Source organism: Tamandua tetradactyla, chromosome 2 (assembly GCF_023851605.1).
Source record: "Tamandua tetradactyla isolate mTamTet1 chromosome 2, mTamTet1.pri, whole genome shotgun sequence".
NCBI lineage: Eukaryota > Metazoa > Chordata > Mammalia > Pilosa > Myrmecophagidae > Tamandua > Tamandua tetradactyla.
The window spans coordinates 222,845,748-222,861,055 of NC_135328.1; the positions used below are offsets into that span (position 1 = coordinate 222,845,748).

General features: G+C 61.8%; 1 protein-coding gene across 4 annotated transcripts in view; it reads right to left on the reverse strand.

The window, feature by feature from the left end:
* Positions 1 to 15,308, reverse strand: part of PRKCZ (protein kinase C zeta) — a 116,494-nt gene that overhangs the window by 53,206 nt on the left and 47,980 nt on the right. For all 4 annotated transcript variants that reach the window (XM_077151554.1, XM_077151556.1, XM_077151553.1 and 1 more), the window contains one exon: positions 7,434 to 7,519. In XM_077151554.1, the coding sequence (XP_077007669.1) occupies positions 7,434 to 7,519 (86 nt within the window). The remainder of the gene's footprint in view (positions 1 to 7,433; positions 7,520 to 15,308) is intronic.

A 15,308-nucleotide genomic window follows, 5' to 3' on the forward strand; every position in this document is an offset into this window, starting at 1 on the left:
GCGTGGGTGGCCGCGCTCCAGGAGGCTGCCCGGGAGGGGCCTGGCCCCGACGCCCATCCTGGGGCCTCCCAGGCAGCTCCCCCTGACCCCCAAGCACTTGCCAGCCCTGGACCGAGCGTGGTCCTCCTGGCCACCGGAGCCTCCCGCCGGTCCCCCTTCCTCCGGCCACTGGCCACATGGAGTCCATCAGGGGGTGGGGACAGGGCGGGGGTGGCACCTCACATCTGGGGCCATGGGACCCACCCTATTTGGCCGCAGGTATGCCCCAAACGTCCAGGACACAGAGGTGAGCCTGGACAGCAGAGGCCCTGCCCGGAGGTCTGCACCCCTGGGCCCGGAGTCCACCGTGTCCCAGCCCATGAGAAGAGCCAGGAGGACAGAGAGCGGCAGCATGGGGGCCCCAACTGCAGAGGAGCCAAAGGAGGGTGACCCGCACGCAGAGCCCTGGACAGCCTCGGACCTGGGGCCACAACGTGCCCCGTCGCAGCTCCCAGGGCCCCCCCCACTACGACCCCAGAGTCAGAGTGTCAGGGTGGCTTAAAACATTGGATGTTTATAGGAAATTTTGGAAACATTAAAGCCGAGATTCTAAGCTGCTGGGGTTTAAAGAGTCAACCTCCAGTTCCCGCAGCACTCGTGTGAGATGCCAAGGGAGGAGGGCACGGTCCAAAGAACTTTAGAACAAAGAGTCTGCAAGATCCAGCGACGCCCCTGAAGGCTGTCCGGGGTTGGGGGGCGGTGGGCAGGAGGTAGGAGGAGGGCGGAGGGGTGGACAGGAGGTGGGGGTGAGGCAGAGGTGGGAAAGGACAAAGTGGAGGGCTTGGAACCGAAAGGTGCCCGGCAAACAGGCCTGGCGCGCAGCAGAGCAAGCCGTGGCTCGGGCTATGGGGTGCATGGAAGGGACCCCACAGGTAAAGCTGAGTCAGGGCCACAGGGACAGCAGGAGGACATGGCGCCCAGAGCCGAGGGCCACCGACGGAACAAGTCTGGGCATCAGCTTGTCAGCTGTAGCAGGTGCCTACGGAGCACATTTCAAACCCTTCAAACCCACTGTGCTTGGAGGAACTCGAGGGCACAACCGGCCTGACTGGGCCGAGATTCCGGAACCGAGCGGGACTGATGGGCTGCACGAGCTGCCCCTCTTTTTAAGTATGGAAACCACAAGTCCTGGCAGAGGATGCGCCATGACACTGAGGTTTAAACTTCCAGTTTGAACAGACACGACAGCTGTAGGGTCCCAGTTGGTAAGAAAGCTAGATTTCTTAATCCAGTTTTCAAAAATTACAAACTCCCTAAATTAACATTTGGTGAGCTATCATATAAAACCAACAAGCCACCCGACCCAGAAGCCAGCGGGCATGGTGGCGGCCCACGACACTCCACGGGGGCACCGAGTCGGGTGAGGACAGTGTCTTCTCCCCCAGCTCCAGCCCAGCAGCCCGGGTCTCGAGGCCGCGCCCCCTCCCCTCTGCACAGGGCACCCAATGCGTGCTGGACCTTCTGGAAGACTCTTTCGCCATAAAGTTGTTGGCACCAATACATCCACATGTGGGTTTCAGACCTCGTAACTGGCTTCAGCTTTCTTTGAAACATTCCCTGTTCACAAGAGGGTTATTTAGAGCAGTGGAGCAGAGGTTTTACTTTGGAACCATAGAAATGAGAGTTTCGCTGATTCCGGGTTATCATCCAGATGACAAGTGCTGACTGAGCATTTTTAGAACTGAAAAACTGGCATTGCTGTGAGCTTCGGGAACAGGGCAAAAAAGATTTATTCCAGGTCCTCAAATGCTCCCTTGACCAACCATCCCTCAAGGGAGTCGGAGGGCAGAGGTGGCAGAGGGGCCAGCCCCGGGGCAGTCCTGAAGGCTCGGACCCAGGGGTGGCTCCGGCGCCCCCAGCCTCACACCGGCGCTGACCGCACAGACCCCGTTCCAACAGGCCCCTCCGCCCGCGCAGGAAGCTGTTTTAAATGCTGCGCTTTTTAATAACATATGCCACGTTTCCAGCTCTTTCTTGAAGTCACCATTTGACATTTTAACTGGCAACACTTGGATCACGTGTAGGGGGCAGATTCATAGCTGCCCAAGGGCTCCTACAATCAGTGAATTAACAAATATTACTTTTCTTAAGGAGCGACCTCTTCCAGGGGCAGGCCAGGGCTGCTGCTGACCAACAGGCAGAGGCTGTGACCGCAGACTGCGTCATGTGCGTCTCAGGGCTGCCAATAACCCACCCAGGCCTCCTCCTGATCTCTGTGCATTTCAGAGAGGGCGGTGTTTGAACAAAATGCCACCAGAAAATAAAACCTAACACCCAAGTTTCCATCCTCAGTAATTCATGTGAATTATAGATATTTTTAAGCCTCTTTTTACCTGCTGCCAAGTTGGCTCCTTGGTTATATTTTCAATCTTCCATTCTCATTCTTTAACACAGTAAACACGCTCATTTCATCGTCACTCACTGAACCTGTGGTTTCTGCCGGCTTCTGCCGGGGGTGGCGTCTCCTCCCACGTTTTCTGGTTTCTGGCTATGTGCTCAGCAGTGTGTGCCCGCGGGAATCCATGTACTGTGGGAACCCGTGTACTGTGCAAACCCGTGTGCCTGCCGGAACCCATGTGCCTGAGGGAACCCGTGTACAGTAGGAACTCGTGTGCCTGTGGGAACCTGTGTACTGCGGGAACCTGTGTACTGTGGGAACCCGTTGCCTGCGAGAACCCGTGTACTGTAGGGACCCATGTACCTGTGAGAACCCGTGTACCAGCACGAATCCAAGGATTGCGGGAACCCATGTACTGTGGGAACCTGTATACTGCGGGAACTCGTGTGCCTGTGGGAACCGTGTACTGCGGGAACCTGTTGCCTGAGAGAACCTGTGTACTATAGGGACCCATGTACCTGTGGGAACCCGTGTACCAGCGGGAACCCGTGTGCCTGTGGGAACCTGTGTACCTGTGGGAACCCGTGTACCAGCGGGAACCCGTGTACCTGTGGGAACCCGTGTACCAGCGGGAACCCATGTACCTGTGGGAACCCGTGTACCAGCGGGAACCCGTGTGCCTGTGGGAACCTGTGTACCTGTGGGAACCCGTGTACCAGCGGGAACCCGTGTACCTGTGGGAACCCGTGTACCAGCGGGAACCCGTGTGCCTGTGGGAACCTGTGTACCTGTGGGAACCCGTGTACCAGCGGGAACCCATGTACTGCGGGAACCCGTGTGCCTGTGGGAACCTGTGTACCGCGGGAACCTGTGTACCTGTGGGAACCCGTGTGCCTGTGGGAACCCGTGTACCAGCGGGAACCCGTGTACCTGTGGGAACCCGTGTACCTGTGGGAACCCGTGTACCAGCGGGAACCCGTGTACCTGTGGGAACCCATGTACCAGCGGGAACCCATGTACCAGTGGGAACGCGGGTACCTGTGGGGATCCTGAGGCAGGACTGAGGAGGGGCACACCTGCTCTGGCTGGCTGCTTGAGTTTGGACTCGAGGTGTGTGAAGCCCACGGCGAGGTTCCTGTCTCAGCCCCATTCCTCCGTCCCGGGCACCGGCCCCGAGGCGGGCTTCTCTGCACCACACACGCAGGGCAGTCTCCTCCCAGCTGGCTGCGAGCCCACGGCGGGGGCCATGTGTCCCGGTCTCGGCCCCAAACCTGCTCCGCTCACTGCCCGGACCCTCCCAGCGCACACCAAGCCCCGGACTCTCCTCCAGGGCCGGGTCAGGGCCCCGTCTGTGCGTGCGCTAAGGCACTGCAACAGGCTGTGCCGCCTGCAGCACCGAGACCACCGTCCATCTGGCCCTCCATGGACAATTCCTGTTGGCCCCTTCCAGACGCCTGGACCCAAACCCTGACTCCGCCCCTTGCCCACGCCTGCATCAGGCCCCGTGTCCGCCACCCCCATGCCCCCTTTGCAGCAGCGGGTGGTCCAGGCCAGCACCACCCCTCCCCGGGCCTGCCCACCTGACCCTGCAGCCCAAGGCGTCACAGCCCTCTGCTTCCTGTCCCCTCAGAAAGGTCCAGGTCCTTGGACTGTCCACCCAGCTGGCTCAGGTGCCAAGAGCAGAGGAGCTGGCAGTCCAGCCCTGTCAGTGAGAAATGCAAGGCCGCCCTGTGCCGGCTGCAGGTGCCAGGCGGTGGGCACACGGTGGGGAGAAAAGGTCGCCCCCGCAGCGGCCCTGCACTTGCCGTCCTTCCCATGCGTGGCCGCTCTCCGCCTCTCCTCCTCCAGAAACCTGCGGTTCTCTGCTCTCAGCTCTCCCAGCTGCATCTTTTCTCAGGTTCTAGAAGTTTCACGGGAGCCATTGCAAGTGCAGATAAAGACCTGGGCAGCAATCTCGGCCCTTAATTCCTGGCTTTCCCACGTCTCTGTGGGCTTCCTCCTCCCTTGAAGTTTTGCTGGTTCCCAAGCCATACCTGGAGCTGCAGAAACCGTCAGGCGAGAGGTGGAGGTGAACCCAACAGGCCTAACAAGCAAAAACATGGACAGGTGCGAGGGGCCGCGAAGTCTGGAGAAAAGAACATTCCAGGCTGGGAAGACGATGTGCAGAGCCCAGGGGCAGCCAGGTGGGAAATAACAACCGTAGGCAGGTGGTCAGGTGCACACACCTGCCCCCGCCAGGCACATCTACCACGGGAGAGCCACAGGCCTTTGGCTGGCATCCAGTTGTAGCATCAGCACCGACAGCGGTGGGGGGAAGGTGGACAGAGGGCCGGGGGAGCACTGAGCTCTTGGGTCTCCCGTGCCTGGTCTGGACCTGCTGCCTCCTCCTTCAGCCAGGTGCTTTCCTTCTCTTCTTGGGAGCAGTGGAGACCTCTGGACTGCAAGGACGGGCCCTGACCGCACTCGTAGTGGGTAGACGTTCATCAGGCTGCTGGTCAGAGCACAGGGGAAGGGTCCCAGCATGTGCCCGAGGGCACCAGGGCCAGGTGTCCAGGGAGTGTGGCCAATGTGGACGCAGAGCTGTCACCGTTTCTGTACCAGGTGCTGGGGTGGCAGTGGGCACCTCGCGTCCAGGGCGCTGTCACTGTTTCTGTACCTGCTGGGGTGGCAGTGGGCACCTCGCGTCCAGCAAGCGGCCTCTCCCGTCTGGCCGGCTGCAGAATCCCACGTCCACATCCACCGCGCTGGGCCGGAAACGCCCAGTGCACCGTCCGTCCTCCACCCATCCTCTCCGTGTGGGCGAGCGGCGAGCCTGGGCCAAGATGTGGAGGGGCTGGACTGGCCGGGTTGGAAGGCATGGGGGTAGCCTGGGGCACCCTTCCAGTGCAGTGGCACCAGGGGGTTCCAGTGGGGGCCCGGGGGCAGCTGGAGGGAGCCCTGTCACTGCACGAGGCACGGCCACCATGTGCACACAGAGGGCGGAGGTCTCACCCGCAGAGGCTGCAGCACCGGCCTGGACGTGATGAGTGTAGGCAGCGGCCCCTGAGCCCAGGCAGCCCACTGCCCTGTGGCTTCCACCTGAGTTCTGTTCCCTCTGTGGTGTCAGTCTTCCAGGCCGGGGTTCCCCTGTTGCCCCCACCTCAGCTTCTGGGGGCGTCACAGCACCAGCTCAGCACACCCCAGGGTCCCCTGGGGCCGCCATCCTCCCCACTGCTTTTGATGACGAGAGACAGGTGCCCAGTGATCACCTGTTCTGGGCCAGGTATGGGACGGGGCAGGTGGGGGCGCCCAGGCAGCAACTGGGCCCACAAGGGATGCCGCAGGGGGGCCCAGGGGAGGCACGTGAGCCGAGGGGGGCAGGTGCCTACACAGGGGACAGCGGGTGGGCAGGGTGTGTATGGCATGTGCAAAGGCCCTGGGGTAGGCTAAAGGGTGGCTCTGCAACCACAGGCAGATGAGGTTAAGAGTTCCAGGAGGGCCCTGCACTGGCCGGGGGGCACAAAGCCCAGGGATGGGCATCCTCATAAGGGAAGAGAGGGGGGAGGACACCAAAGAAACCACGTTAAGATGGAAGCAGAGGTCAGGATGACATGGGCCCAGGCCAAGAGCCACCAGAGCTGGGAGAGGCCAGGAAGGACCTGCCCTGCCGACTTCCTAACTTCAGACTTCTGGCCCCAGAGCTGTGAGAGAATAAACATCAGTTGGCACAGGAGGCAGCCATGTGGCTGCAGTGGGGGGACAGGGAGAATCTCAGCTCTGGCAGAACTGTGGGGTGCTGTGGCCCCCCAGCAGCCGCGCCCACAGATGCCCTGACACATCCAGGCCTTTCTCCCGAGCATGCGGCCCAGCGGCTGGCCACACCTCCCATGGCCTGGTCCCAGGCCGCCCCGCACTCGCCTGCCTGGCGCCCTGCTGGTTCCTCCCCACTGCCTTCCCAGAAGGAGCTTCCGACAGCTTCTCCTCCAGGAAGTGCTCCAGGCTCTGTAGGCCGCCCCGGAGGCTTCCTGGGTGCTGACCCTGGCCCTCGGGGAGATGAGCATGCGTTCCCACACGCAGGGCGACTGCACTGCCCGCTGGGTTCTCACCCCAGTGCAGGGACAGGGGACACAGGCCAGGCCCCAGGCAGACTACTCAATGCCCACAGGCCACCAAGGGGTCCAGAGCAGAGGGCTGTCCAGTGAGGCTCACTGGGGACCAAGCCAGAGGGAGCGAGAGGGGGCGAGGGGGGCGGTGACACACCCAGTGGAGGTGTAAGGTGAGAGCTGTGTGGCCAAGTGGATATGATGGGGGCAAACCAGGGCAGTGGCCACCACCGCGCCTCCCCTGAGCTCCTGGAGGCCAGGGACATGCACGCACAACTCCCCACTCCCCAGGCAGGTGAGGGATCTGAGGAGGTACGTGTGTGCATGGTGGGGCCATCCATCACATTTGGATGTGATGAAGCTCCAGTGAGCGAGTATGAGCTACGGGGCCAATTCTAGGTGTGGGGTGTCTGCCCTAGGGGGACAGGTGGTTCCAGGTGTGGGGTGCCTGCCCTGGGGGGGATAGGTGGCTCCAGGTGTGGGGGGTCTGCCCTGGGGGAGCAGGTGGCATGGAGCATGGGCTTGCCGGGCAAGTGAGGGGACCTCAGGGAGGAGAGGGGAAAGGCCCAGCTTGCTCCCACATGCCCTCCATGGCGTGTGGCAGATGGGGTCCGTGGCGCCTCACCTCCAGCCTCCCTTCCCTTCCACGATGCGATGGGGTAACCAGCAGAGGCGCATGTGGCACGACAGGAAGGCTGGAGCTGAGCCGGGAGGGCTGGTATGAGGTGCACGGGGGGGAGGGCGCCGAGGGGGCAGAGTAACGGGAGGGGCTCTGGGCCCTAAGGAGACCCCAGAGGCTCGCTCAACAAGGTGGACCCCTCCCGAGGGCCGTGGCTGGAGTCTAGTAAAGAGGCCAGAAGCCGGGGCCTGCGCGGAGCTGCCAGGAGCGGGAAGCCTGGGCGGGCTTTGTAGCATCCGTGCGGGGCTCGTGCGGCGGCACCCCCCCCCCCCACCCGCAGGCCCCCGGCACTCACCCGGTTAAAGCGCTTGGCCTGGAAAAGGTGGCCGTTGGCGCGGTACAGCTTCCTCCATCTTCGGGCTCCGCGGCGGTAGATGGACTCTGGGGAGGACATGGAGAGGGAATTAAGGCAGCGCATGGCGGCCGGGTGGCCCCTCAGCTTAGGCCCCTCCCGTGGCGCTGTCACCACGCTGCGGCCTGCCTGGCGGGACCCTCCTCCTGCCCGCTCGCAGCTCTGGGAAGCCCCTTCCCCTGGGGCGCAACGTGGCCCCCAGCCCAGCCCACCCGTCCCCGGGCAGAAGACGGCGAGTGACACAGAACTGAACTTCTTGGTCACACGTACCGCAGACGGCACTCAGCACGCGCACCGCAAATTCAAACCCGCGACAGGCGACACCTCCTAGCAAAAATGGCGAAGCTCAATTTTCCACGCGAACGTGGTTTTACTTTTCCGTAAAACGCGTCCAGCTTTGCCCCTTCCGAGTGCGTTGAGGCAAAACGCATGGACGTGCTGCATGGACGCGGACCTGAGGCAGCGCGGACAATGGAAAGCTCTGTGCTTTTATAAGCCCTGGGCAGGAAAGGGCCGTGGGTAAGTGAATGTGGAAACTGTAACGGAATGTTTTTAAAACAAGCAAATTACCAGCCCAGGCTGGAACCTGGCAAAATCAGGTCACGGTAACTGCAAACCCTGCTTTCTCCCTCAACCAGGAAACTGAGTAAGAGAGCAACAGGGGATAGAGGAGCCCTTGCCGGGGCTGGGCGGCAGGAGAGCCGGCGTCCCGTGTGAGAACACCCTCTCGATTGGGGGCCTTGAGGATGGTCTGTGGTGAGCCTGGGGTGTGTCCGCACACTGACCGGTGCTCGGGGTGTCCAGGCCTGCTCTCCCCTTGGGAAACCATGCAGGCTGCAGGTCAAAAGGTGGCATCAGGGCCTGGCAGGGGCAGCCTGGGCTCAGGCTCCGATCAGGGCGTGCGTCCTCGGCTGATCTGGGGACACCATCCCCCCACTGCCAGACTGTCCCGCGGCCATCGCGTGCTCTTAGACACACTGCAATGTGCCGGTTCCCAGGTGGACACTGCCTGTGGCCTTGGCCCCTGCATGGACCCAGCAGTGGTGCTCCCCAGCAGCGGAGCTCCCCAGCAGAGGCTGCTGACACCCTGTATGGCAGCAAGTGCACCCCGCGGCCTGGCCCCAGACACGTGACAACAACCACCCCATGGGGGATGCCCCCAGGGACCCGCGGCAGTCCCTGCACCTCGGAGAGCTGCCCAGGGCGGCCAGGGCCGGCCACAAGCCTGGAACAGGGACAGCAACTTGCAGGTACACCCTCAGGTATGCGTTGCAGCTTGTTTCCAGGTATGCTCCAGCCACTCCGGGACACATGCTCAGTCAGGTCACACGCCAAGTGCCAGGGTCTCAGCTTGGGAGCAGGACTTGGTGCCTGGACCCTGGCACGTGGCCACGGGCACACTGCCCTCCACCACGAGGAGGGCCTCTGGGAAAGGCAGCGTCCATGCCCGTGGGAGGGCCCAGTCTGGCTCGGCGCCCACATGGCCAGGTTGCCAGTGGAGGGTGCAGGGACGCCAGGGGCGCCTCAACCAGATGGGCGTGAGCACAGGGCTGACGATGGGCACCGGTGGGGGCCCAAATGAGAGACCAGCCGACTGGCCGTCGCAGACAGGCCTGCACTGCTGACCACTGGGCTTCCTGGAGACAGGAGACCGGAGGGGACAGCAGGCCGGACCCTGAACTGGCTGTAGGCGTCTGTGCGAGAAGCTGCCAGCAGGTCCCCACCACCCCTGGCAAGTTAGTACAGGCTGGTCGCTGACCCCTGATGGCCACCAAGGGGAACAATGCGGACAAGTGACCCTCGACGACGGAGGACAAGCTGATAGTGTCAGGAAGTGCCCTCCAGGCCTCGCAAGTGGCAAGTATAGCTGCGGCGGCCACCATACCCGCAACACGTGGCTGCGGGGCGGGCCGAGCAGGAGGCCTCGTGGCCCAGCCAAGGCGCCCCCAGCCCCCACACGGCTGAGCCCCCCACGGCGAGCAACACGTGTCCTCCCGTGCCCAGTGGAAGAGACTCAGCGGGATGTCGGGGTCCCTGGCTACTGGCTGCCTTGGCTGGCAGAGGCTCACCCCAAGTAATTCCACCGTGCTTCTGGAACCATTGAGCATCATGAATTCCAGGGACGGCAGGGGGCGAGTGTTTCTTTCAAATACAGCACATAGGATTTTACAAAAAGAAATAAAGCAGCTTCCAGGCTCCACACGAGTACCCCGTCCGCGGCCTGGCCAGCCCCGTCCGGCTGAGAGGACGCAGTGCCCTCACGCCCAGGTAGGACGCAGGTCAGAGGTCGGCCCGAGGAGCCTGGAGGACAGTCTCCAGGCTCTCCCCGGGCCACGGAGGAGGTGCAGAGGCAAGAGGGGGACAAGCAGGAAGTCAGGGCTGCAGGCGGGTCGGAGGCCTAGGCCGGCAGAGGCAGCGGCCCCCATGGATTTGCTCGCACAGTGCACCCCACGCTGCCCTAACAAGGGGGCCCTGGGCCTGAACCCCTCCAGCCCCAGCACAGTTACACGGGAAGGTGAGGGCCCTGGGGTTGGGGCCTTGATGCCTCAACCTACCTGGCCTCGTCTTGAGGGGAGCCCCCTGGAGTCCAACCCTCATTCACATCACTCAGCGGGAAACAGCAGGTGAGAGAGCGCCAGGCAGCCATGGGGAGGGCGCCTGTGACTGTCAACACCCCCCTCCAGATCTGGAGAAATGCTGCAGACACGCACGGGAGGGTCCCCCAGGCGTGGCACCCACTCAGACCCACCCACGCGTGCACAGCTGGGGCCCGCGTCATGGGCTTTGTCAGGACCCGCCCCAACCTCTTTAAAATGAACTTCACTTTTTAGGATGCTTTCAGATTCCCAGAAAAATCTCAAGGGTACCAGAGTTCCGTGTACCCCACGCCTCATCTCCACTACCCATGCCAGCAACAAGCCTTAGGGACCTGGAACTGTGCACCGGGGTCCACCTCTGCCCAGGCCCCCTCAGACCCCAGGATCCTCTTCTGGCCACAGCCCAGCCCCTCTCTACATGTGGCCACACAGCTCCTCCAACCTCACTGGTTTCTGAGCCTGTTTGTGTGTTTGTAGAGTGCCCCTTACTTGCACCTGAGGCCTTCTTGTGAGGGGGTGAGGGGCACAATGAGTGAAGGTCTCCTCAACTACTGAAACTGTCAGCACCCTCTCAAAAAACCAACACATTCCCACAACGGTAACCATCAAAAGACCAAAATGGTTCCCACTTCAGACACCTTACCAGAAGGTTCCCTGAGAGCAGGGACAGAAATGTGCATAATGGCTTCTGGAGACCACAGTCTGGGACCCCAGGGGAGACCCCTGAGCTCCTCCCCACCCACTGGAGGCCAAGGGGGCCAGCTGCCAGCTCCCCTCCATGGCCCACTACCCTGGCTTCCTGCAGCCGGTGTGGCTGACAGGGCATTGGCAGGATTGGGCTTCTACTTGGAAGACAGCAACCCCTACTGCAGACCTGAAGTGAGAAAAAGGTAGTACCCAGAAGGCAGGCGGGCAGGGGTGCTGCTGGCTGGAGGGCCCGGCCCTCCCTTGCCCAACCCAAGGGAGCTGCTGCACAGCCACGTTGTCACGTGCAATCGATCCCACCGGAAGGAGATGGAAAAGGTTCCCACAGGCAAGCCCTGGAGGCTGGCCACACCGCGTGGAGGAAGCACAGGTTTGGGCACAGGCCATGGAGGTGGGGTTGTCCTGGTCCCCGGCAGCGCTCGGCCAGCCCCACTCCCACAGCCGCGTGGCATCCCTGGCCTGAGCGTGGGCATGGAAGCTCAGCTCTGCGAAGTGTGGTGCAGGGACAGCTGTGGAAGCTGGTTTGAAGCCCGCGTGGCACAGTTAGGCCCGAGCACGTTCCGGCACATTCCCAGGCGCCGGTCTGCACACCCCTGGAAGGGACGCACGCTGACCCTGCGCGGAATCCTGGGCACACCGGCCCAGCATGGGTGGCACTTTGCTTTCCTTCTTTCAACCTTAGCTCAGACAACCTTAGGAGAAGCGCTTTGCTTTTCTTTGAATTCTATAATTAGGACAGCCACGGTGAATTTTAACGAGCTCCATTTCCATGGCAACCTAGTGTCTTGAGAGCTCTGACGAGGCAAGGAAAATACACTTTTAAAAATTCAGTGTCGAGTCACGGGCTGTGACCGAAGCCACCACCCCCGGATTCCTGCCTGGCCGTGGGAGCACATTCTGGGCACCGGTTCCGAGAGCTGAGCGAGCCGGACTCCCGGCCATCGGAAGCCCCTGGAGCCAGTCCAAGCACAGCACTCACCGGGCACAGCGACGGCCCCTGCAGCGGGCCTGGGTGGGGGTGGGGCCATGGAGGGCCGCCCACTGGACTGGGAGCTCCATGAAGGTTCACTCACCGGGTCTCCCCAGTAACACCACAGTCTCCCTGGTGCAGGGTTCGTTCCAGACAAGAATCTGACCTAAAAACAGCAACTCTCCCAGCCGAGGAGTCCTCTGCTGTCCAGGAGTCCAGGTCTGCGTGCAGGGACGTGCACATGATTGTGCAGGGTGTACACAGGGTGGGCACGGGGGTGTACAATGCAGAGGCCTGTGTGCGTGGGTGTGGGAGGGGTGTATGTGCATGTGCATGGGCATGCCTGTGTGGACAAGTGTGCATGTGTAGGGGTGTATACGTGGGCACACGTGTGCATGGGTGTGTGTATGTGTGCATGGGCGTGCGTGTGTGTGCATGGGCGTGCGTGTGTGTGCATGGGCATGCGTGTGCACACAGCACTTCTGGGGACCCCAGGGTTGGCTGCCGTGGCCAGAGAGTGGGCAGTGCTCCAGGAGGCGCAGAATCACCCCATCTGAGTCTGCCCAGCTACAGCAGCAATGCTGCTTCCTGTTTGTAACTGCTGATCTCCTTACCAGTGGAAATTCTGATTAAAGCACGGATGCCGGAAGCAGACCTTGATGCTCTGTGCCAGGGGAGGCGGTACCGAGTGAGGCCCAGCTGGACCCTGACGGAGCAGGTCGCTGGCTGGAGGTGGCTTCAGTGCATAAGGAAGCACCCACTGCAGCCGGGCCCATCCAGGGCCAGCGAGCTCCCCGGGCCTTTCCCCAGTCACGCTGCACAGGAAACACCCCCCAGCCATGCCAGCACCACAGAACCCCAGGTGATGAGCAGGGAAGACAGAATGAAGGCACGGGGCAGCCGACGGGATGAGAGGCCCTGCTCGTCAGAAGGGCAGCCCTCTTGCTCGCCACGTGCCACACCTGACGCTCACCCACTGCTGGGCACTGTCCAAGCACTTGCTCGTCCACGGAACCTGGCCAGTGCCTGCCCAAGGAGCTGGTGAGCAGGGGCAGGGACCAGCCAGATATTCCACCCAGCGACAGAGCAGAGAAGGAAAGGAGAACAGGAGAGGGCACCCACAGGTGAGCAGCAGGGAGCACGTGTCGGGGTGGGGGCAGGGGCCGAGCAAGAAGAGGAGCCCCCGAGTCAGGCCTTCCTGGTGAGGGGTGAGGGGTGGTCTGAGACACATGAGGGGCAGGACAGAGGAGCTTTTCGGAGCGTGGAACACGCAGGGCCACATGGAGTCACATGGAGCCTCACGGAAGCAGCCGTATACACAGACTGAGGAGGAGTGGACTTGGCGGGGGGCAGGGGGGTGGTGCCACGGCCAGCCCTGACCCTCACGTCCCCACACGCATCTCCCAATTGGCTTGTTGGCTTCCAAACGCCTGGCACGGTTTTCACCTGGGCTGCACAGCACAGGCCACCACACGCCTGGCCACCCCACTCAGGTATCCAAAGACCGAAAATAAGAACTCAAACAGATGTTTCCACACCAGTGTCCACCGCCAGATGCGTGGATAAATAAAACGCGGTGCTTTACTTATCGGTATTTATGACTAGTCCATTGGAATATTCGGCCTTAAGAAAAAACTGAAGTTCTGAAACCTGCTGTAACACAGAAGGGCACTCTGTACGGTGAAACAGGCGTGACACGTGAGGGCAAATACCGTATGATGCTGCTGTAAGAGACGCCTGGAAAAAGCAAGTCGGGAGAGGTAGAAAGTCGATGAGAGAACATGGGACACGGAGGAGGATTTCCTGGTAAAATTTGGAAGTGCTTAAAAAATGACCCTCAGGCCCAAGTCTCTGGGCAGGGCACCCCAGGTCCCTCCGCCTGGCACAGGGCACGTGGCTGCCCCTTCTGGCGTGGCCACAGCCAGGTCAGGACAGGCTACACGGCACAAACAAGTCCGCAGCTGAGGTCACCTGGGTCCCAGAGACGCTTTGCTTCAGTCCACACCAACACTGCACCAAGAGATGACCTCTTGGAAGCTCCTCACCCAGAGCAACGGGCTCTCCCAGGGATCACAGAGGCCGGGCTGGGGGCCTGGGGGCTGGGATCTGGGGGGGCTGGAGGGCTGGGGGGTGGCAGGATGGGGGCCTAGAGGGTGGGGGGCTGGAGGTTGGCAGACTGGGGAGCTGGGCGAGGGACGGGAGGCTGGGGGGCTGGAGGGCAGGGAGTGGGGGGTGGGGGGCTTCCACCACCGAGGAAGGAGTGGCATTCCCGTGGCCTCCTCCTGACCCTCAGCACCATTATCTTTCCCTAGGTGGGCAGCCGCGGCCCCCCGAGGCCCGCTCTCCCTGCCGCCCTACTTGGCTCTGTGATCCCACGCGCCCACCCGCTGTCCCCTATATCTCCCATGACACTGGCCTGAACAGGGTCGGGGAAGGGTTCTCGGATGCAGAGGTGGGCACTGTGCTGTGCCTGCGGCCCCCAGCCCTGGACGTGTCCAGCCTCCCCAGGTGCCTCCAACAGGTCCCAAGGCCCACGGCTACGTGGACAAACAGCGGTCAAGCATTCCGGACAAACAGCAGGCCTGGGGGAGCACGCCCCAGCCCCTGTGCCGGGAAGGGTCCCGGAGAGCCCGATTTAATAAATGTCGCAAAACTATGGATTTTTCACTCTAGCGACAGACTTAAAGTCACGCGCCGTCTGGAGGGTGTGGGGCTCTGAACTAGCCACTCGATCTCTGGCAAGCCGAAAACTGCTCTGAGAAATAAAGCTCCTGATATAAAACGGGGGGATTCCACACCCCAGCTGGGGCCACCTTGGCCCACCTGCGCCACAGTGCTGGGTGGCTGGTTCTGAGCCCTGAAGTGAGGCGGTAAGTGAGGATGTGTGCATCTCTAGACGACTTTTCTACAGAGATGAAGAAGGAAAAAACCGTGAAGGAACCCATCATTGCACAAAATGAAACAAAAATGCACAAAAACCAGAGCAGGCCTCAAAGCGCTGTCCAGCAGAGCCCCGGGGCAGAACTGAACGAAAACCATCCTGGGCAGAGCACAAGGGGGTCAGGGCCACGCCATGGCAAGGCGGGGGCCCACGGCCCCCCAGCACAAGGCCCTGCACACGACCTGACAAGCGAAGAGGCTGCTCTTCCAAAGCCCCCTCCACTGGCCCCCTCTGGAGAAGGACCCCGATCCCAGGCAGAGCCACCAACGGCCAGGGCCACTGGGCTCCACTGTGCACTGCCTGCGCTGCTGTGGGCTTCTGTGCGTCCACCGCGTGACCCCAAGTTCCTTCTACAAACTGTTCACTCTGTATCCATAAGCGCCGTCCATGTATCTCCCGTGTACCTATGCGCTGTTCACTGTGTAACCATAAGTACTGTCCATGTATCTCCCGTGTACTTATGCGCTGTTCACTCTGTAACCATAAGCGCCGTCCATGTATCTCCCGTGTACCTATGCGCTGTTCACTCTGTAACCATAAGCGCCGTCCATGTATCTCCCGTGTACCTATGCGCTGTTCACTCTGTATCCATAAGCACCGTCCAT